Genomic DNA, 21,362 nt, shown 5'->3' on the forward strand with positions numbered 1-21,362 from the left:
TCCCTCTGTTTAAAGGAAAGGAAGATAAAATCCTGAACATCCTGCTAGACCTCAGAATGCGACATCTTGAAGAGGCTTTGGTGTGGTCTCCTGTGCTGCCTCTCTGCCAGGCACTCCCCTGAGGGACATCCTGCCTCCTGCTACAGCTTTGGTATCTGCAGGGGCAGCCTCCCAGGCTGTTCCTGCCCATTGACCTGTCGAGTTTAACAGATCCCTCATTTCTGTTGGCAGCTTTTCAATAGGCAGAAAATGAAACTTATCTGCAGGAAGTGTCACTGCCATCTGCAGGCACACACACTGGTACCCAGGGTCCCCTGTCATTCTCTCTCCAGATGGGTCTTGTGTTTCAGAAAGTGGCTGTGGCAGGGGAGCGTGGCCTATTGTTTCCTTTGCTTTCTACAAGGCTTGTGACCATCTCTGTGTCGTCTCCTGTAACTCTGTCTTTGCAAGGCTTAGCAAGAAGTGGAAAGGAATGGGTATAACATGTACTGCTGGATTGAAACTCCCAGAAACACCCCAGGAATGGTCTGAGCGGTCATCTGCCTCCCTCTCTCTAAGATGTCAGCTTTTCCCTTGCTGGTAGCTATTATTCTCTTTTATGTCTTCCTTTAGTTTAAAATGGATTGAAAATGGATCTATCCTTTGGATTTTTGAGAGAGCTGGTTTCTTTGCAATCTCCTGGAATTATAAGATTACCCCCCTGCTCTCCCTCTTCCTAATCAGAAAACCAGTATGAGGCCTTATAATACCAAGTGTATCAGAACTGGGGGTCCTCTACAAAATGTAAATGCATATATTCTTGCCATTTCTTTCCTGGGACAAGAACTTCTATATACATCTTGGCTGAAGACTGTGCCTTTTGCAAATTTTCTTCTCAAACCTCTTCAGAGTTGTCAGCATAATTATATCTATTAGGATGCATGTAGAGAGGTGGTATTATTTTCCCTCTTATTATATTTTCTTCTTCTCCAGTCTCATTTGAGGCTATGGGTTAATTAAACTGTGTGCAAAATGGAAATCCTTCTTTATGACAGATAGTAATGCCATGTGACCTTGCCCAGTGGGTCCTTTTATCCAGGTGAATTCTAGAAAGCCATGTAGTGAGCTGTGTACAGGTAGACCTTTTCCTCTAAGGGGCCTGGAGCGTGTTGTGGTCATGGGTCTCCATCTGTCCAATCTAGAGACAAACAGGTGAACTACCTGACACATTGGAAAATCATTTGAAAAGCAATGTAACTGATAACAAAACAAGTTAGCTTAGATGACAATTAGAAAGCAGGCATCCTGGCCTCAGTCCCTGTTGCTTGCTATGGACTCCTGCTCAGGCAGCTTTGTTCACATGCTGACTCTGCAGTTTACCAGGTAGCAGATGTTGAGCAAGTCCACTTTCTAGGTCTCAGTTTTCTCATCTGTAAAACTGGCATAATAATGAGATGTATCTGTAGAGCACTAAGCCTGACGTTTACAAGGTATTTGGTAAATATTTGCTATTGTGGTTTATCATGCCATGATTGTTCCCCCTTATCTGTCTTTCATGAAGAGTTATAAAGTTACAAGATTTGTAAATGCCTCAAATAAAGAAGTTTAGAAATGGAGATATTAGCTAGATCCTCTTAGCCAGGTGGAGGGAGCTGATTAAATGTATCTAGTTATCGAATCGTTTTCTCCAAGAGAAAGCGCTGGTGCTTTATGAGAATTAATCTTTCCTCTCTGTCCTTTCGGATTTTCTCTTTTCTGACTCAAGCCTTAGATTTAGCTTTTCTGCTGCTGTTTTCCAGAGCTGCCCCAGCTGCATCCACTTAGCCTGCTGGAGGTCCCCAATACTCTGTGCCTCCCATTGCTCTTGCATCCGTGACTTTTGTTACCCTGTCTTTTCCCATGGAGTGTGCAACTCTCCCTGTAGAGAGGGCTTCTGCCCCACGGAGACAACACTTTACTCTCTAGTGAATGCAGTCCTCTGGCCCTGGTCATAACTACTGTTTCAATCTGGGGCATTCATCCCCTGAACACTCACTCCCTTTCACACACTGACTGGCAGCTGGCCTATGACTCGAGGATAAAGGATCTCATCCCATTTTTGTCGCTTGCCCTTCCCGTGACCATGGTCAAGTCCATTAACTCCTCATGTTCTTAGTTTTAGCCTTATTAAAGTGCTGTCCTCTCTACTGGTGCTTAGGAATGAAGAGGAGCTCTACATCCTTAGAAAAAAAGAAGTCTTATGCAATTATTACGTTTTCCCCCTTACATTGTCAGTGGGTCTGTGACTAGGACATTATTTTTATGTCCTGAGGTCAAATCCTCGTTGTTGCTGCTTCCCACTGAGGCTTTTACCCCTGCTGCTCACTTATTGCACCATCCAGGTTCATGGAGAAGAATGGAATAGAGAGGTTTTCTTAAGCTATCCTATTCTGTGCTCACATCAAGGCTGGACTGTTTCATGATCTTCGTGTTCATGGCTCCAACATAAACCTATACTGGTGGTTTTCTTGGTTTAGTTACCTCCCTTAGTAGAATAACTAAAATACTGTCTTGAGATTAGGGATGGTTTGCAGCAAACACATTCCCTCTTTTATATTCCATTCCTTGTCCCCATTTCTGTAAGCTCCTTGGGATTGGGATAGCTTCTTCTTCCTTTACATCTTGTCATGGCACATAGCAAAACCATCTTTCCCAATGCGGAGCCTAGGAATTTTACTGGCAAGCAATTCTTATTCTACACTGTAATCAGATTTCCAAAGGTTCTTTGTTTATAAACATCTCTGTCTATAGAAAGGAGATGGTTTCATCCATCGCAGCCCCTATCACAAAAATACTAGAAGCATAGCAGTGCTCAGGATGTTACATGTACAGGTGCTTGTCCAAGGGACCAGTCCATTGACTGTCCTGAGAGGTAGGGGTCCTAGTCTGTCCTCAGTTGGCAGTGCTGCGAGGAGGCTTTTTGTACAAACATCACTGCCATTTTGCTAGGACCGCATTGACATTCTCTTTTATTTAGACACGGTATTAAACACGTTTGTATCCTAAGTGAGTTTATAGTTTCTAAAAGCAACCACATAGCTTGCAAGAGATTTACGTTTCACTTATGTAACTTGTTATTTACATAGAAACTTCGTGGCTTACATAATAGTATATAAGCCTCCCATCTAGGAAGAGTGCATCTTGGCCTTGGTGTCTATGAAAGAAAGTTTTTTACTGTTAGATGTACATGCTCCCAAAATTGGCCTTTAAATGTCCCCTGAAATGACCACTCTTATCCTAGGGAGTGACACCACTTTCTTCTGTAGGGAGCTCCAGCCCCTGCCTCATCCAGCAGCCTCAGAACTTCTCCTACCCTTCCAGGCACCCTCTGCAGCCTCCAGCGGTCCCCCAGCCACCTGCCTTTCTCTCACATCCTCCCAAATCCAACATAATTAGCGCTTTCCCTGTGTTGCTGATTTGTTGGTCCACAATTATGATTTATAAATAGCCCACAAACAAGAACACCAAACAATTTGAACTCCTGCTTTGGTCTGTTTTGAGTGGTAGTTTTTTAATATGATCAAGCTACAGATGTGAGCTTGGAGAGATGATAGCTGTAGGAAGGAAGAGAGGAGCTTTCTCTGGCTCCTGCTTGAAACTCTGCCTTCCTGAGTAGGCAAGGAGGAGAGTGGGCTAGGAGACTGGGTGTTTGTAAATTGTATTTTGTTAACAAGCACAATCATAGTGCTAGCATTTAAAACTTCTTAGAATCCTACTCTTGAAATGTGAAGGACCTCTCATGTCACTGGGGAAGAGGCTGGGGTCCAGAAAAGTTGGGCAACTTGCACCAAGTCATCTTTATTTTAAATAAATTTTATTTTGTATATTTAAGGTATACAATGTGATGTTATGAAATACATAGAGATAGTAAAAAGGCTACTACAGTGCAGCAAAACAACATATTCATCATCTCACATAGTTACCCATTTTTTTGTTTTTGTGGCAAAAAATCTCCCCAAGTCATTCTTTAGGCTCACTGCATTGTTTTGGGTAGTATTTAAATTTTCCCAGGGCCTAAGATCAATTTTAACTAAGGGACAGATAAAGAATTTCACTTTTTCTCTTACTACTTTTGCCTTTCCAGTTCATATTTATTTATATCTTACGAATATTCTTAACTGGATCATTGTTTTTCCCAAATCATTTTGAACCAAGCTCTCTTTTCTTTCCTATGTACCATGGACAGTGGTGGTCTCCATGTCACCTCCTGTTGTTGATTTTATGTGCCAGGAAGAAAGAAAGAACGGGTTGTGTCCCATCTTTCCTACTGGGAGTCAAAGCCCTTAAGGAAGCAAAGATTCAGCTTCCTCACAGTTTCCTGGGATGGTGCCCTCGGGCTAAAGCAGGTCTCTCTAACTGTTCTGCAGGCTTCGTGCCCATCTGCTGTCTGGGGCTATCTCAGATCGGCCGCATGAATCTCGGGACAGACGCCAGTACCTTCAAGTTTTATACCATGTGTGGTCTCCAAGAGGGCTTTGAGCCTTTTGCTGTCAACATGAACAGAGATGTTGCTATGTGGTTCAGCAAGCGCCTCCCGACGTTTGTCAACGTGCCAAAGGATCATCCACACATAGAGGTAATGTTACATGATGTGCGTGGCCCTGGCAGGTCAGGTGGGCCAAGGCCCTAAGCTTGCCCTAAGTGTCCTGTCAACAGGCAGCTGCTTACCTAAGTCCATGCCCTGGCCACTTACCAGCCACCTCCCTGCTGGCCCTCAGAGCTGCAGTTGCAGGCATCTTAATTGGGGCAGCTCAGTGGCATCTTATGAGAGACATCAGCCTTGCACATGAAACCTTACAGATAAACTCTCAACATTTTGGGACACTGAATTTGCTCTGGATGTTCCTATATTGTTATTGTCATAGTAGTATAGTATCTGGAGACCTTAAACTTTCCTGATTTTTTTCTTTTTTTAAGTTCGGGCTGGGTGTGGTGGCTCACACTCGTAATCCTACCTACTTGGGAGGCTGAGGTGGGAGGATCCCTTGAGCCCGGGAGTTCAAGGCTGCAGTGAGCTGTGATCACATCGCTGCACTGTAGCCTGGGTGACAGAGAGAGACCTTGAAACAATTTTTTTTATTAAAAAAAATTTAGAAGTTCCATACCTATATTCAAGATTATATGTACTGAACATGTATGTTGTTACCCACTCATGACTTGATGTCTTGTAGGACCTATTTAATTTTTTGATGGTGTTGCCAAGATTTTAAGCTGACGTCTGATCATTGATTAATCTATCCCCCGTCTTCTAGGGGGAGCAGAGGGGAGCCAAAGATTGTAAGGAGCCTAACTTTAGTTCTAGCCCTACATCGACTTAGACTTGCCTCTGTTTTGGTTCACAGACCATGGTTTTTCCATGGTGGATAAGGGGGAGAGTGTTGATTTAAAAAAAAAAAAACGCCAGACAAATCAGCCCCATTGCAGCTTTAGTCAAGGTAGATTCAGTGGTTTGCTTCAACCTCACTGTTAGTTCCTTAACTCATCCTCCCATCTGAATTCAACAAGGATCAACCTTAATGCCCCACTTTCTTCCTCAGTTAAATAGTAGAGACTTTTCTCTCTCTGATTCCTCCCTAACCATTACTTTAGAAAAGTGACTCTTAAACTGTTGGAGGTCATGAAACCCTAGAGGCCCTCTACTTAGAAAAATAGAATTGAAGTACTCTTATAGGACCCAGGACAAGAACAATTCTATAGAGAGCAAAGAAGAGGCTCAGATTATAAGAAAATTATTATTGTAAGCCTCAGTTCACTTCGCTTGAATCCCCCCATTTCCCTCTCCACACACACATTGCAAAAATCAGTTTCTGACGTTTTCTCCCCTAACTCTGCCCCCTGTAATTCTTATGCCTAGGAACTGCTGATTTCCTAGCCTCAGCCTTCAGGCCGTGACTGTGGCAGAGATGAGAGCTGGGCTGGGTGGGGAGGGTGCCCTCCTCAGGAGCTGGACATCCTTCCTGAGCTTTGGGATTACTTTTGCCCCTTCCCTTAGATGTTCTCATGCCCAGTGACAAGCATGGTCCTTGGAAAGATTATCTTCTTTAGCCACTTGCCCCCTGACCTAAAAGGTTAGCCTCTGTGGACACTATGCTATGTCCCCCAGATGCCACCCCCCTCTGGCATTTATTCTCCACCCTTGGCCTTACAGAGAACCCAGTGAGCATGTTTTTAAATCTCTAATTTCCCTAGCCAGGAGCAGATCTGTTTCTTCCTACAGGACAAGGCCCAAGTAATGATGAGAATCATAGTTTGGTTATCACTGGACACAACTTACTTCTATAGTTCACAGAATGCCTTGCCATGTGCATGTCCACGAGGGAAAAAGGGACTGGGTCAAGGTCAGGCCCTTTGGTATGTCAAGGTAAGGACTTGTCCTGTTTCCAGGTCATGAGGATTGATGGCACCATGGACAGCCCTCCGTGTCTCAAGGTGACCCATAAGACATTTGGCACACAGAATAGCAACGCCGACATGATCTATTGCCGCTTGAGCATGCCTGTCGAGTGCCACTCCTCCTTCAGCCACAGCCCCTGTCTGGACAGTGAAGCTTTCCAGAAAAGGTGAGGGTGAGGCCTCCGGTTCTCAGAGGCACTCATTGTGTCTGCTGTAAAGTGGGCTTTCTGCTTTTTACCCTAACTCAGCACAGGAACTCCATAGATAGGGTTCTCTCTGCTTTCAGTCAGGTAAAAAAAAAAAAAAAAAATGAGAATGTGTGTACACACATGTGCATGCAAGTACAGGTGTGTGTTTGTGCAGTGCATAATTAAGGTGCCAATCATGCTAAACAGACGCATCTGCTGGAAAAGTTTCTGCTCTTCTTGAACTCTGAGCCCCTACCTTCCTTGCTGCCCACAATTCCTGTGTTTTGTGAGTGCATAAGAGGGTGCAATTATTTTTGCTTTTGTGTGCAATTAGAAGTTTCTGGAGGCAGATACTGCCTTCTTTGCATAACTGTGGGCATTGTCCAACTCTGCAGCTGTGTGATTCATGGGCAGTGTGACTTCTTTCTTCCTGATAAGGAACATATTCCTTGCTGTCTTTCTTTCCCCTGATGTCTATTTTTAATCATTGATGTATGTCTGCTGCCTGGAGCTGTCTTGTTGGGGTTTCCTCTAGAGTTTTGCTTTCTACCAAGCTTTTAAACACCACAGCTACTTGAGAGAATAGGATAACCTATTCAGAGGTATCCTTGCTTATATTATTGCAGTCTTCCATCCTCACTCTCAACTTACCATCTAACTTACCATCTGGGCTGAGGGATAAGAGTTGGGAATCACATCCCTGCCTTGTGTTAACAGCTTACAAATGAATAAGTCCCAAGACTGGTTGCAATCACTTGTATTTAGGAAGTAGCCAGTTCCTAAACTTGCCTTGATCATTGAAGGTAGATCAATTGCCTGTCGGAACTGTGGGATTCTCTGTACAGCTGAATAACTAAAACATGGATTATCTTTCCCCCAGGAAACAGATGCAAGAAATACTCTCTCATACAACAACAGTAAGTAAATGTGCTCAATTATGGTTTTAATTATTTGATTCTTTGTTGTGCCTGGTAATATGCCCCTTACAGCAAAGATCTGTCTAGAGATCCTCTCTTAATTGCCAATTACTACGTCTTTTAGTATCCATCTTGATGCTTCCAGAACACATCTATGGCATTTCTCAAGTGGGGGAAAGAAATACAGTTACTCAGTGCAAAGCAAAAGCTCTACCTGGAGCTCCTAACTGGGCATCATTGGGTACTTGTTGCCCATTTGCCATCAGGAATCCAACACTGCCTTTCTGATTGAAATGAGCATCAGTTGGAGGGTGCTCAATTAAATCTTTTGGTTTGCTTTTTTTGTGTAAACTTTTGTGAGTCAGCTCCCCCATGTCTCTGTGCAGTGCTAGGAGTGATGTTAAAAGCAATCAAATGAGAAGAAGAGCAAGAAGCCATCGCAGAAGATGGAAGCTACTTTTGGTCCCTAGACAGTAGTCAGAAAGCAACTCCTGATTTTTCTTTTCTCTCATTCTTCTTTAGCATCTGGGGGAAAAAAAAAAAGCCTGTGGAAGAAATGTGTGTCAACCCTTCTGTAAAGTTATCCAACAATCCTGAATTTGTAGGTTAACCCTCATCAGGAATAAGATTCTTGCTGCAGTGAATCACACACTTAGTGTGTGTGGGACACTGTGCTCGGCACATTGTCGCCTTCCCATTTAATCTCCATTTTAAATTAATCAGTAAGCCCTGAAATGGATAATATTACGCACAATATAATGCACAGAGAGGACAAATGATTTGTCCAAAGTTACATGATGAATACCTGGCAGTGTCAAGATTCAAGCCCGGGTTTGTCTAGCTGACCCTTTTTTCTTCCGGTCAAGAAAATTTGACAGACTACAGTAAGAGCCACTTCATTAAGAATGAATCTGCTCAGTTTCATAAGGAAAATGATGAGCTAGTCACCTGCCTCAGTGCTGTAGCTATTGTTGTAATATAGTGATAACCCCATGAATTGTATGAGCCCTGCCAAAAACTGCTGTACTTCTCAATACTGACTGTAGTTGAGTGTGACAGCTACACAAAGCACATTTGGCCGTGAGATGAACTCTTTCTTAAGCAACCTCTTTCAAGACTTTCCAGAAAAAAAGCACTGGACTTCCCTTTAGAAGGAGAAAGCATAACAGGAATGCTCTGACCCTTGACCACTGTCTCTCTGAGGGCAGGGACTGTGCCCGCTCTCTCCTGCAGCGCAGATCTGCCCTGGTGCCCAGGAGATGGTTAGGGCTCTGTGCTGCCATTCTGAGCAGCTGCCACTGCTTCCATCCACAGCATCTCCTGATTTCAGCACCAGCGTCTTCTGGGCAAAGGGTGGTAGATTAGCTTAAGCATTTGCTTTGCCAGATGCTACAGCAAAATAGAAAGGAAAACTTAGGAAGCCAGAATCCCTATTCAGCCTTCCTTCCAGATCTAGCATGTAGTCTACCTCTACTGGTTTGTACTTTTCCAGAAAAAAAAAGGAGGGGGGGGCCAAGTGAGCTGCTGTGTTATTTCTGTGTCTTGGGCCCCCTATCTTCAACTGGATGGGGGCTGGGGGCCATTGACTCCCCTCTGCGGTCTCTCCACAGCAGTGCTACTATGCCATCCGCATCTTTGCTGGACAGGATCCATCCTGCGTCTGGGTCGGATGGGTGACTCCAGACTATCACTTGTACAGTGAAAAGTTTGACCTGAATAAAAACTGCACAGTGACTGTCACCCTAGGGGATGAAAGAGGCCGGGTCCACGAAAGGTAAGGGGGCTCCCAAGTGGCAGGGTTAGCATCGGGCTTCTCAGTCCCTACCCCCAGTCTTTTTCTTCCACCCCACACCCAAAGAAGGAGACATCTTGGCCTGTCTTAAAAGGAGAAAATGAAGCACAGACTTCAAATAAACAAACCGGTACTATGACAGTGAGAGAAAGTGCTAGTGAAAATAGAGAAGAGTTTCATCATGTATATAAATCGTGACCCAGAGATGGAAAATATAGACAGAGAATGGGGTACGTGATCTCTCTCAGAGTTTTTTTCCAGGACTTCTGGGCAAGTCCCAGTTTCTACAACATCAGAACAAGACAGAGAAAATCTCTGGGTGCTTGAGAGAAGTTGATTCAGAAGAAATAAAAAGATATACCACATCACACACTAACTGATATACTCAGAACTCCTCCTCCCAAGAGTTTATAATGGTTGAAAGCATAAGGAATAAAAGAGACATTGAAACTTCATGAATAATAACCACCAAATAGAAATTAGGAAACTTTAGGGCAAGCGCGTTCTAGGCATACCCATACCCTTCCACTGGTCTGCTGGCACTGCTGCCAGAGAAGGGATTGTTGGCCAGATGTGCTCCAGAGGTGACTCAGGAGACCATGGCTTGTGGTTTCCATCTGTTCCCCACCTATGTGAGGTACAGGAGCATCTTTTCCCTATACAGCCATATGTAGAGATGTCATAAGTTGTTTTTCAAGCTGGCCTTTGCTCCCTACAAAGACAGGAATGTCTTGCAATCGGTGCCCTTTAGAGAATGTTGGCTCACCAAAGACTAGTGGCCAGAGGTGAGTCACAGTCACTGTGTCATGAGGGACCTGCATCTGGTTAAGAGTGCTGGCTTAGGCTGGGCACAGTGGCTCACGCTTGTAATCACAGCACTTTGGGAGGCCGAGGCGGGCAGATCACGAGGTCAAGAGATTGAGACCATTCTGGCCAACATGGTGAAACACCGTCTCTACCAAAAATACAAAAATTAGCTGGGCGTGGTGGTGTGTGCCTGTAATTCCAGCTACTCGGGAGGCTGAGGCAGGAGAATCGCTTGAACCCAGGAGGCGAATGTTGCAGTGAGCCGAGATCGTGCCACTGCACTCCATCCTGACAACAGAGCAAGACTCTGTCTCAAAAAAAAAAAGTGCTGGCTTTAGAATAAACTGCTTGGGTTCGTAGGGGGTATGACATTGTACCAGTCACTTAACCTCCTTGGGCCTCGATTTCCTCATCTAAAGACGAGGATAATAGTTTCTATCACAGAGTATTGTGAGGATTAAATAAGTTAATTCATAGAAAAATTCTTAGGACAGTGCCTCAACTCAGACACTCAATAAATATCAACTACAGTCATCCCTTGGTATATGAGCTAGATTTGCCCCAGCATCTTCCGCCTATACCAAAATCCACTCATACTCAATGACCGCAGTCAGCACTGAACCCCGGTAAAGGAAAAGTCAGCCTTCCCTATATGTGAGTTTTGCACTCTGTGAATACTGTATTTTCAATCCATGTGTGGTTGAAAAGAATTCACCTATAAGTGGACCCTCATATAATGGACCCATGCAATTCAAACCCATGTTTTTCAAGGGTCAACTGTATAATTATTATTCCCATTATTGAATGTCCATCATTGTGAGAGCCAAAATAGATGCTGTAAGCAACATCTGGTTTAGATTAGAAAGGAAAGTATTCTAAAGTAATTGACCAATCCAGGCTTTGTTCTTCAGCCAGAAGAAAAGGCAGAAGTGTCCACCTCATTTGAGTTTATAATTCCAGTTTGCTGGCTCTACCATACAAGATAGATTACTTGATTTATCTGAGCCTCCATGGCCATACTTACTGTGAACATTAACTGACATTTTAGCACCTAGGATAAGACATACTTTATGGTACATATTCAATAATTCTTACTTCTTTGTCCTATGTAATAAGAAATAAATACAAAATCCGTTTACAGGTGCTTTAGGACATTTTTAATTTGGGAACTTTGATACATGACCAAAGTCAGCCACTTCACATTCCCATAGCTTTAATACATTATTAATTGAATTCTGTATTAGTCATCAGTATAGTTAGCACCTTAATCACTAAAAAGTAGTACTAACATGGCTGCAGTTATGGAACCCTAATAATGCTATAACTCTTTGAAAGAGGCTATTTGCACTGGCCCCTGCCTGAGGGCATTCACAGGAAGTGAGCGGACCTGTCAGTGTCCCAAAGGAGAGGACAGGAGATTAAGGCATGCTTACAGAGGGGGAAAGTGATAGACTTCTAGAGGCAGAAGGAACCTCGGAGAATCCTAATTGAACCCTTGGTTTTTCAAATGAGAACATCATCCTGAGAGGTGAAGCAACTCTCAGAGTTTACAGGATCTATTCCAGGATCTACCCACCCCACAGTGCCAAATGTACTATCCCTGCCCCTGTGTGGCCTTGCCCTCCATGCTGAGGACCACAACAGGAAGCCAAGCTGAGTCACATCAGACTGACCCTAAGATGTTTAAAGGGGCTGCTCTTGCATCAGGTATAGCATCACCCTTTTATTTAACTTGAGAAAAGTCATGTCATGTCACTTCGAGGGACCAGGTGCCTGAGCTGACGTACACCAGTGTGGGCTTAAAAAGAGAAAGAATCAGCCGTCTCTTGCCCACAGTGGGGGGAATCTGAGAATCACCTCTGCCACTGCACATCTCCACGGCTCACCTGGGATGTGAAATCCTACAATTAGGGAATCAGGCTTTGGGAGCCTTAAGGACTTTTTCATTATTATAGTTTGCTTTGAAGTATAAATACCTGTAATGGAGTTTTGTATGCTGGGGTTTGGTAGACAGAAAGCTAAGCAAGGCACCTAAGTTGATGGTTAGCTGGTAGTGCGGGAGGCAGAACTCCAAGGCACTGGGAAGGACAGGGGCATATAAGTCAAGGTAGCAGCAAGGTGTCAGAGAAAAACTACTTTGTAGGGAGCCCAGGCCGGCCATCCTAAGGAATGTGGGCCCGAGTTTTCAAGTGTTTTACAGCCTTTTGCCCTGGTTACCAGACAGGGACTCTGAACCCAGACTTTTTTTCTGCCTCTTATTCCAAATCCCCATATAAGTTTGCCGAAGGTGGTCATTCACTTTGTGCCTCAGTTTCCCGTCTCTTTGGTGGTATACTGCCATTCCCATGATCTGTTTCACAAAGGTGTGTTGACACTGAGTCTGGAAACAGTTCTCTGAACATTGTGCTCTTTGGAAGGAGGTAGCCTGAATAGATTGCCACATCCTTACTCTGAGTGGTTTGTGTCTGAGTAAATTGGGTTGAAGCTAAATAAACTCATTTAAGAAAAAGTATTTGGGGCTGAACAGAAAGCTTCCTAGGAAAGTTTCTGTAGCCATTTTCATTTTTCATTTCATTCCTGAGTCTTGATTACAAACTGCCCCAGTCCAGAGTCTGTGCCTTTTCCTGTCTTGGCTCCTAGCGTGAAACGCAGCAACTGCTACATGGTCTGGGGTGGGGACATTGTAGCCAGTTCCCAGAGATCAAATCGGAGCAACGTGGACCTGGAGATCGGCTGTCTCGTGGATCTGGCGATGGGCATGTTGTCCTTCTCAGCCAATGGAAAGGAACTGGGCACCTGCTACCAGGTAAGGGCGGTTTCTGGGGCCGAAACAGGGCTATCCCAGGCCTGGTGTTTATGACTGTGTTCCTTGTTCTCCATACTCAGCATTCCTGCCACAGTGTGTCAAGCTGATGAGCCCACGTGGGCCATGGGCCACTTAGGACAACAAATAAACAACAACAAAGTTACTTCATTGTAGGCGGAGAAAAAAGGGCTGGGCAATCATAGTTATTGGTTGATCCAATATGCCGGTCATCTTTCCAGAGGACGAAAAGTCTTCTCCTTGGTGTTGAGCTGTAAATGTTATTCATTTATTTCATAAATATTTCTTGTGCAGCCTTATCTGTTACCTGCACTATACAAGGTACAAGATGTAAAAGGTGAACAGAAATACTTCTCACTTTAAGAAACTTCTGTACTCAAAATAGAAACCTATAAAAATGGATTAATTTGCCAGGAAATACCCTTTTGCAAAAAGGTTATCTACATTCCCTATGACTACCTTATAAGATGCTTTAAAAATACATTTATAGGCCAGGTGCGGTGGCTCATGCCTATAATCCCAGCACTTTGGGAGGCCGAGGCGAGGGGATCATGAGGTCAGGAGATTGAGACCATCCTGGCTAACACAGTGAAACCCTGTCTCTACTAAAAATGCAAAATTTAGCCAGGCATGGTGGCTCATGCCTGTAGTCCCAGCTACTCAGGAGGCTGAGGCAGGAGAATCGCTTGAACCTGGGAGGCGGAGGTTGCAGTGAGCTGAGATCACGCCGCTGCACCCCAGCCTGGGCAACAAAGCAAGACTCCATCTCAAAAAAAAAAAAAAAATTACATTTATATAAATAATGTGTTTCCTCATTTCCTGGACTGTGAACTTCCATAGAGCTACTCAGGAAAACCATCTGTTATACACATGTAGGTTTACCTGTCATTAACCACAAGCAGCCTGATCTCTTCATCCTTGATGGCCAGGTAAGCTTGGGAAACTGCCACATATCACATCCTCCTCTTGAAGTTTTGTAATGAAGGTTAGCACGCTGAAATATTGGAGAAATACTTCAGAAAGAAACCTATCTAACCAAGCAATTCTCAAATTATTTGACAAAGAAAAGCACTTTTTTTAATTTTAAGAATCAGTAATGTTCTATGAACCTAGAGTTCCACAGAGCAAACTATGGGAGATGGGAGGTTAAGGAATTAATGTCTATGTTAAACATTCTTGACTCTCCAAGGTAGAATGGAGAGTCACAACTATTTGTAGACAGAGAACGCTGTACGAGTTCAAAAAAGGAAGAGCTCACCCCATCACGAGCAGTCAGGAAAATGTTCATTAAGGAGAAATCTTTATTTATTTATTTATTTTAAGGAAAAAGTGTTTTTACGGGCCAGGCATGGAGGCTCACACCTGTAGTTCCAGTATCTTGGGGAGGCCGAGGCAGACAGATCATTTGAGCTCTGGAGTTCGAGACCAGCCTGGGCAACATGGTGGACCCTCAGCTTTACAAAAAATACAAAAATTAGCTGGCTGTGGTGGCATACACCTGTGGTCCCAGCTACTCAGGAGGCTGAGAGAATCACTTGAGTCTGGGGAGGTCAAGGCTTCAGTGAGCCATGATTGTTCCACTGTACTCCAGCCTGAGTGACTGAGTGAGACCCTGTCTTAAAAAAAATAAAATAAAAAAGAACGAATTTTCATGGGTAGAAAGAGAAGAGTGTTGAATACATCGCTCAAGAAGTATTATGGAGATAGGGAAGCAGAAAGTGTGTTTGGGGATCTGTGGACAACATCACATAGGGCTCTTACGGTTATTGGTAAGAAATTTATTTGGAAAGCTAGGGAGATAGAGATAGGAAATGGGGAGCCATTGAAGGTTTCTGAGCAGGAGAGTGGCATGCAGTACTTAGGGCATCCAACAGTTTTTCAGGGTCACCAGTTTACCTAACTATAGCAAATTAAAAACATCCTGCTATGATGTACATGGATAAAACCCCTGATTGTTAAATCAGCCTCAGGTTACAGCCTCCAGGCTGAAAAGCCTCTTGGCAGCCAGTTCTCTGGCCTGTGGTTGGAGAGAATGGGGTAAGGTAGACAGCAGACAGAGTAGCCACCTCCCATCTGAAATGTTCATTGACTAAGAATAGATGGACCAAACCCTTCCTGGGGGTGGGGAGGAGCCTGCTGGCACAGAGGCCACCACCTTGTCTCTCCAGCACCTCCTGCAGTGCATGACCCTCTCTGCACCTCCTCCTCCTCCTGGGAGAAAGTGGAATCATCGCCACTTGGCACGCTTGCTTCAGCAGCTGGGGCCTAACCAGCTATTTCCAGAAAGATGCACTCACAAAGCCAGGCTTTGAGGCAGAAAGTAAAGTATTATTCTTCTAGTACTTTTTCATGATTCTATCTCCTCCACCCCCAAATCCCCTGAGAAATGTTTTATATACATTACTGCTGTCCTTCAGAATCCATTGGCTTTTTCCCATTAACTTTAGAAATGAGTTTAACTGAAGGGTCCTCCGTGAGCTGCAGAGAACGCTAAAGCATCTCATAACTTTTAAGACTAGCTGATCTTTGGAAGTTCAAAAAAAAATTAATTTTTTAAAATGGCATTTGCAGCAGCAGTGACTTGCCTGCTTCAGGAAAGAAACTGTGATGTTGAAGAGGAGGACACTGTGGCAGCTTTAGCCCATCTTTCACCATCCTCCTGGGTGACATAGGCTGGTCAGTTGTCTTCTTTTGGCTGGGTGCTGGTACCCTACCTCCTGGAGAGCCTTCCTCCACCCCGTGCATAGAAATCCTGATGACCCTGCTCAGCAATCCCAGTCCTGACTCTTGCCCTTAAGAATGCTGCTGCAAAGGAGACAGTATCAGGACTCTGTCCAGAAACCTGAGAGGTTCACACCCAGCCAGCCCCCTTCTCACTCCAGGCGAGACAGTAACGTGTCCTGCCATGCTTCTGGTCCCTGACAGTGGGATCGTTGTTATTCCACAGCTGTAGCCATTTTCATTTTTCAATTATCTCAAGAAGAACAGTCCAGCAATATTTATATACTGGCTTTCAGATTCAGAAAGGACTAGAAACCAAAATAATGAGAGGAGTCTCCCAAACAATGTTTCTAGACCTCCCCATTAAATAGTGATAAGCAATTTGAACACATTTTTCTGTCCACTTAATATAATCAGTGGAGAATTTGAGAAATAAAATCTACATTCAAGAGATACTCCTCAGTGATTGCCACTCCAGGCACACCAGTCTGAGACAGAGGCAGCTATGAGGTTCAGATTTACAAGAGGGGTTAGCTTTCAATTCAGGACTATTCCTGTGCCATGACCTTCACACATGATTAGAAAAAGAATGTCCATTATTGCAAGGACAAAACAGATCAGCCAGTGATGAAAGGTGCCTCAAATACAAAAGGGAAAATGTCAGTGGCATACTACGGCAGTGCTAAATCTGGGCTGGTTGCACAATCCATGGGCATGTAAGTTCCTCATTTAGAAGGTAAGCTCCTTGAGGGCAGAGGCCCTCTCCTGTGCTCACTGCTGCCTCCCCATGCATGAAACAGTACCCGGTACCTAGTGAATGCTCACCAAGTATGTGTTGCCAGACTGACCCACGGCTGGGAAATCCCCTTGTAGGCATTTTTTTATTGCTGCCTGACAAGTTACCACAAAATTTAGCAGCTTAACACACATTATTTCAGAGTTCCGCAGGCTTGACTGGGTACTCAAATTCTCACAAGGCCAAACATAAAGTGTGCCCTGGGCCTGAACCAGGCTCATCTGGAGGCTCTAAGATGAATCCACTTCTGAGCTTATTCAAGGTATTGGCAGTTCTTTGAGATTATGGGTCTTAGGTCATAGATTCTGAGGCCCCTGTTTCCTTGCTGGCTATCAGCCAGGGCCACTCTCAGCTCCCAGAGGGTACCCACATTCCTTTACACGTGGCCCCCTCCATTTCAAAGCCAACAAGGGCACATGCAGTTTTTCTCTCTGATTTTCCTTTCTTCCTCCAGCAGGAAAACTCCTGCTTTTAGAAGCCTCGTGCAATTTGAAAAGGCCAACAAGGTCTCCCTATCTTGAGGCCAAATGGTTAGTACAATTGCATTACATCTGCAGAATGCCTTTTGCCACACAACATAGCATGATCATAAGAGTAACACCAGGGGTCCCAGAGGGCCTTCTAGAATCCTGCTTACCACACTGCCAATTGCCCATTTTTATCCTCGTTACACCCTCATGAGCCCACACTTGTGTTTTCTTCTTATTTTAGTGATTGAAGAGACATTTCCTTTGTTTATCATGTGGGAGTATACTCTGCGTGGTGGAAAATAAACCTATCCCAGGGCATCCTAAATGCTCTCAAAAGCACTTACTTCCTGCAGGGAGGGTTGAGGAGAGCCCTGGAGTTTGGGCAGTTTATGAAGTTTGCAGGAACCAGTCCTGAGGGACCTGAAAATAAAACTCCCTCTTCAAGCTGTGGCTCCCTATACTGGTGTGATTTAGTTCAGCCAAGGAAGCCTTCGACTGAATGCATTTCTGTCTCCCTGTTAGCACAGACACATGGGCTTCCTACTGGTCCAGATGAAGTTTCCTCAGCCACAGGAGCTCTGTTCCCTTCAGTTTGCAGTGACTTGAGGCCTACAAGTTGTTCTAGATGTCACATATTGGGCATTTGAGAAATCTGGGAGCCAGCCCAGGGATGACTCCTGCCTTATAGCTAAAGTCAGAACAACATCAAATCAGCATTTCCTATTCATGTCTCATCACCATGAACTCAGGGTCTGGCACAAAGCAAGTATATAATAGGTACTACATCATTATCTGTTGAAAGTCCTTTACAAAGCTTATTTCAGGCAGAGGCAGGCAGTACTAGCAGTCTAGTCCAACATTTTGGTTTTACTGGCACTTATCTCTTCATATCATCCGTGGAACATCCAGTATAAACCAAATATTTTTACCTGAAATGTGAGGCCATTTTTGTGTACTGGAAGGACCATGTACTGGGTGAAAGTCTGGGGTTTAACCAGTCCAGCCTGTTTCATCATGAACAAATGATAGCACTAAAGCACTAAATCATGTAATCTTCTAAGTCATAGCCATAAAAATGTGTGGTTTTGTAAAGCTTATGTCTAAATGCATTGAGAAAGTTCATTATTTAAAGAAAACCTATGACAATTGCTTTGACAAAAGGAAAACTCACTGTATTCATTCTCTGTTGTCACATTACAAATTACTACAAATTTGGCGTCTTAAAATAACATATATTTGTTATCCCATGATTTCTATGGATCAGGAGTCTGGCCACAGTGAGTCCTCAGTCCAGGGTCTCACAAGGATACAGTTGAGGTGTCAGCCAGGCTGCATTCTTTTCTAGAATTCAGTATCTTCTTCCATGCTTACATGCTTGTTGGCAGAATTCAGTTGCTTGCATTTGTAGAATTGAGGTCCTGTTTTCATGCTGGCTGCAGCCAGGGGCCACTCTCTCCACCTTCCGCCCCCAAGAATTCCTTGTTCCGTGGCCCTCTCATAAACCTTCTAACAGTATAGCTACTCACATCTCCAAGGTCAGCTGGAGAAGCTTTCTCTGCAGTCCACCAAGATGAAGTTTTACATAAAATAATCTAGGAAGTGACAGGTCCTTCATCTTTGCCATTCTATTTGCTGAAAGCAAGACACAAGTTCTAGGGGAATGATGACTCATTGGGGTCACCTTAGGGTATGTCCAGCACACCTGCCATCCCCTCATTTGTAGATGGGGAGAGTTGCAAGAATTTCCTAATGTCTATATTTGCTTCAACCTAAAAGGTTTCAGTTGGTGGAATTAAAGTCCCAGTGTGTGAGCAGACTTTATGTAGTCTTCCATCATACTCCAGTGACTCTCCCTTGAAAACACTTTAGTAATACGGAATTCAGAGGCTGCTCCTCCATCAGAGGGAGCAAGTAATACCTGGAGCTCCTGATGTGGTACACTGATAAATGTAATGTTTCATCTAAGTGGCAGCTGCAGCACAATCAGTAAATGCCAAACCCTTCAACAGAAGAACTGGAATGCTGAAGAGTGCAAAGGGGGTGGAGAGGATGGAGAGGAGTCCAGAGGAACCCGGGGAGAATGAGAGCTTTGAGAGGGAGACAGTGTCCTTTTGTTACTCCACTGAGGGACCTCATAGTCTTTACCTGTAGAGCAGTGTTTCTCAATCAGGGATGCTTTTGCCCTTCACAGAACATTTGGCAACGTTGGGAACCTTGTTGGTTGTCATGACTGTGGTGGGGGCAGAGAGTGCTGCTGATGTGCAGTGGGCAGAGGGCAGGGATGCCACTCAGCATCCTACAGTGTACAGGCTGGCTCCCACCGCAAAAAGCCACCTGGCCTGAAGTGTCGGCAGTGCCAAGGTTGAGAAACCCTACCATGGGATCTCCCTGGGCTTGCTTGACTAATGTCGGTTTGCCTGAGTCACCACCCTATCCCGGTTACCATCTCCTATGGGCAGGTGTGGAGAATGATGGTGCTGCCATGTGCCATGTGTCTCTGGGCTCTGTGAAGAGCAAGCACATCACATTGTTCAGTGACCAACAGCAGGTATGCCTTTGGTGGGGAGTTAGCTTCATACCTACCTGTCCTGTGCACTGGAGGAAGCTACTGGCTACAGGTATCTGAGAGAAAAGTGAAAGGACCTGAGATCATTCAGCCCTGAGTGGAGACACTGTTTAAGATGTGGAATTGTGACAATCTCCGCTGATAGATAACCGGTCTCTGCGAATTTCTGAGCAGTGGAGAATGACCAGACAGCTAGTAGTCACTGGAATGAGATTGTTGACCAAAACACCCAATGGCTGAGCCAGCTGTGATGTTTGCCCAGCTCTGGGCAAAGCTTTCGATTTGTTTTGATTTCCAGGTGGAGCCTAATACCAAAGTGTTTCCAGCAGTCTTCCTGCAGCCTACAAGTACTTCTTTGTTTCAGTTTGAACTTGGAAAGCTGAAGGTATTTATTTGTCCTCTCATCTAATGGCCATGACAAGAGAAAGCAGCACTAACCATTAGGGGGAAAATCCCAGGCCTCAGAAGACGAGAGAAGCTCGCTCACTTCCCATAAGCCCCCCACCCCCAGGCCCCGCCCTTTCCTGTGGCATTCAGATGATAGAATATGCATTCTTGCCCTTTTCCCGCCTCTTTTGGGTGCTGAAAGAATCAATTAATGCTCATGTAACCCATTATTTGAAGTGCTAATTAATGCTCGTAAAGCCCTTAGAGATCCCTGGATACATTTGTCCCTCTTTAATTTATACTGACCATATTGGTTAAAACGTCTGGGTGCGTCGTCCAGCAACTGTGTGTTTCTTTTCCAATGCCTTTCCCATGTGCCCCAGAATGCACTGCCCCTGTCAGCGGCCATATTCAAGAGTGAAGAGAAGAACCCAGTCCCACAGTGTCCACCTCGGCTGGACGTCCAAACCATCCAGCCCGTGCTCTGGAGCCGCATGCCCAACAGCTTCCTGAAGGTGGAGACCGAGCGTGTGAGCGAGCGCCATGGCTGGGTGGTGCAGTGCCTGGAGCCCCTGCAGATGATGGCGCTCCACATCCCCGAGGAGAACAGGTACCAGAGGGGCCCGCGAAGGAAGGGGCAGGACTGAGGGGCAGGTGAGGCAGAGCCAAGCCAGCCCAGAAGGAAACCAGGAGCATCTGTGTTGGATCCTGCTCAGTCCCAGTATGACTTGATTTCCCCAGTGCCTCAGTTTCTATTCCTTCCCACTTTCATTACTCAGAAACAGCAGGAAACACACTATGAGGTGCCTGCCACAGGGCCTTTGTTGCAGCTCCTAGTGCCTGGGATCAAGGAACAGTGCCATGCCTTTAATTAAAAACCAGTTTACCTTGAAATATGCATCATTTATGACAGGAAGGGGAAGAACAAGGCTTGACTTAGAGAATCAGGAATCAGCTTCCTGGTCTCTCCTTGCTAAGAGGTGCTATTAATTATGGCTGGGGTTCAATCCCATTGCTCTCTCTTTCTGGCTGTGTGGCCTTGGGTACATTACTTGTGTACTCTGAACCTTGCTCTTTTCATCTACACAGTGAGAGAAATGCCCACCCAAAGGGTTTCTGGGAGGAAAAAAATGAGATCGTATAGGTATAATCTGGTATAGTTTCTGTACATAGTAAGAAATAAATGTTACAGTTATTGCCATCCCTTGACCTCTTTGAATAAAAAAGCAGAGTAATGGGAAAGGGTGGAGGTATTTGACACCTGCATAGGTCCCATTTAGGTGTCCCACTGGGTCACGGGCAGCAGGGCAGGCCATGGCAGGAAAGGGGCAGAAAAGACCAGGAGCCCAGCCAAGTCAGTCAGTTCCGCAGGGTCCTCAAATCCATGAGGAGGCGTGAGACTAAATGGAAAATCTAAGCAGAGATTAGAGCCCAGGCCCTGGACCCACACAAACAAGGGAGCAACATACAAACAGATCTCTAA

At 44.8% G+C, this 21,362-nt stretch overlaps 1 protein-coding gene across 7 annotated transcripts in view; it reads left to right on the forward strand.

Moving 5' to 3' along the window:
- Positions 1-21,362, forward strand: part of RYR3 (ryanodine receptor 3) — a 561,166-nt gene that overhangs the window by 331,910 nt on the left and 207,894 nt on the right. For 6 of the 7 annotated variants that reach the window (XM_024232640.3, XM_054532557.2, XM_054532556.2 and 3 more), the window contains exons 28-34: positions 4,386-4,594; positions 6,403-6,578; positions 7,480-7,516; positions 9,127-9,290; positions 12,756-12,921; positions 19,791-19,877; positions 20,263-20,489. In XM_024232640.3, coding sequence (XP_024088408.2) covers positions 4,386-4,594; positions 6,403-6,578; positions 7,480-7,516; positions 9,127-9,290; positions 12,756-12,921; positions 19,791-19,877; positions 20,263-20,489 — 1,066 coding nt within the window. The remainder of the gene's footprint in view (positions 1-4,385; positions 4,595-6,402; positions 6,579-7,479; positions 7,517-9,126; positions 9,291-12,755; positions 12,922-19,790; positions 19,878-20,262; positions 20,490-21,362) is intronic. The other variant, XM_054532554.2, reaches the window with a different exon arrangement.

Source organism: Pongo abelii, chromosome 16 (assembly GCF_028885655.2).
Source record: "Pongo abelii isolate AG06213 chromosome 16, NHGRI_mPonAbe1-v2.0_pri, whole genome shotgun sequence".
Classification (NCBI taxonomy): domain Eukaryota; kingdom Metazoa; phylum Chordata; class Mammalia; order Primates; family Hominidae; genus Pongo; species Pongo abelii.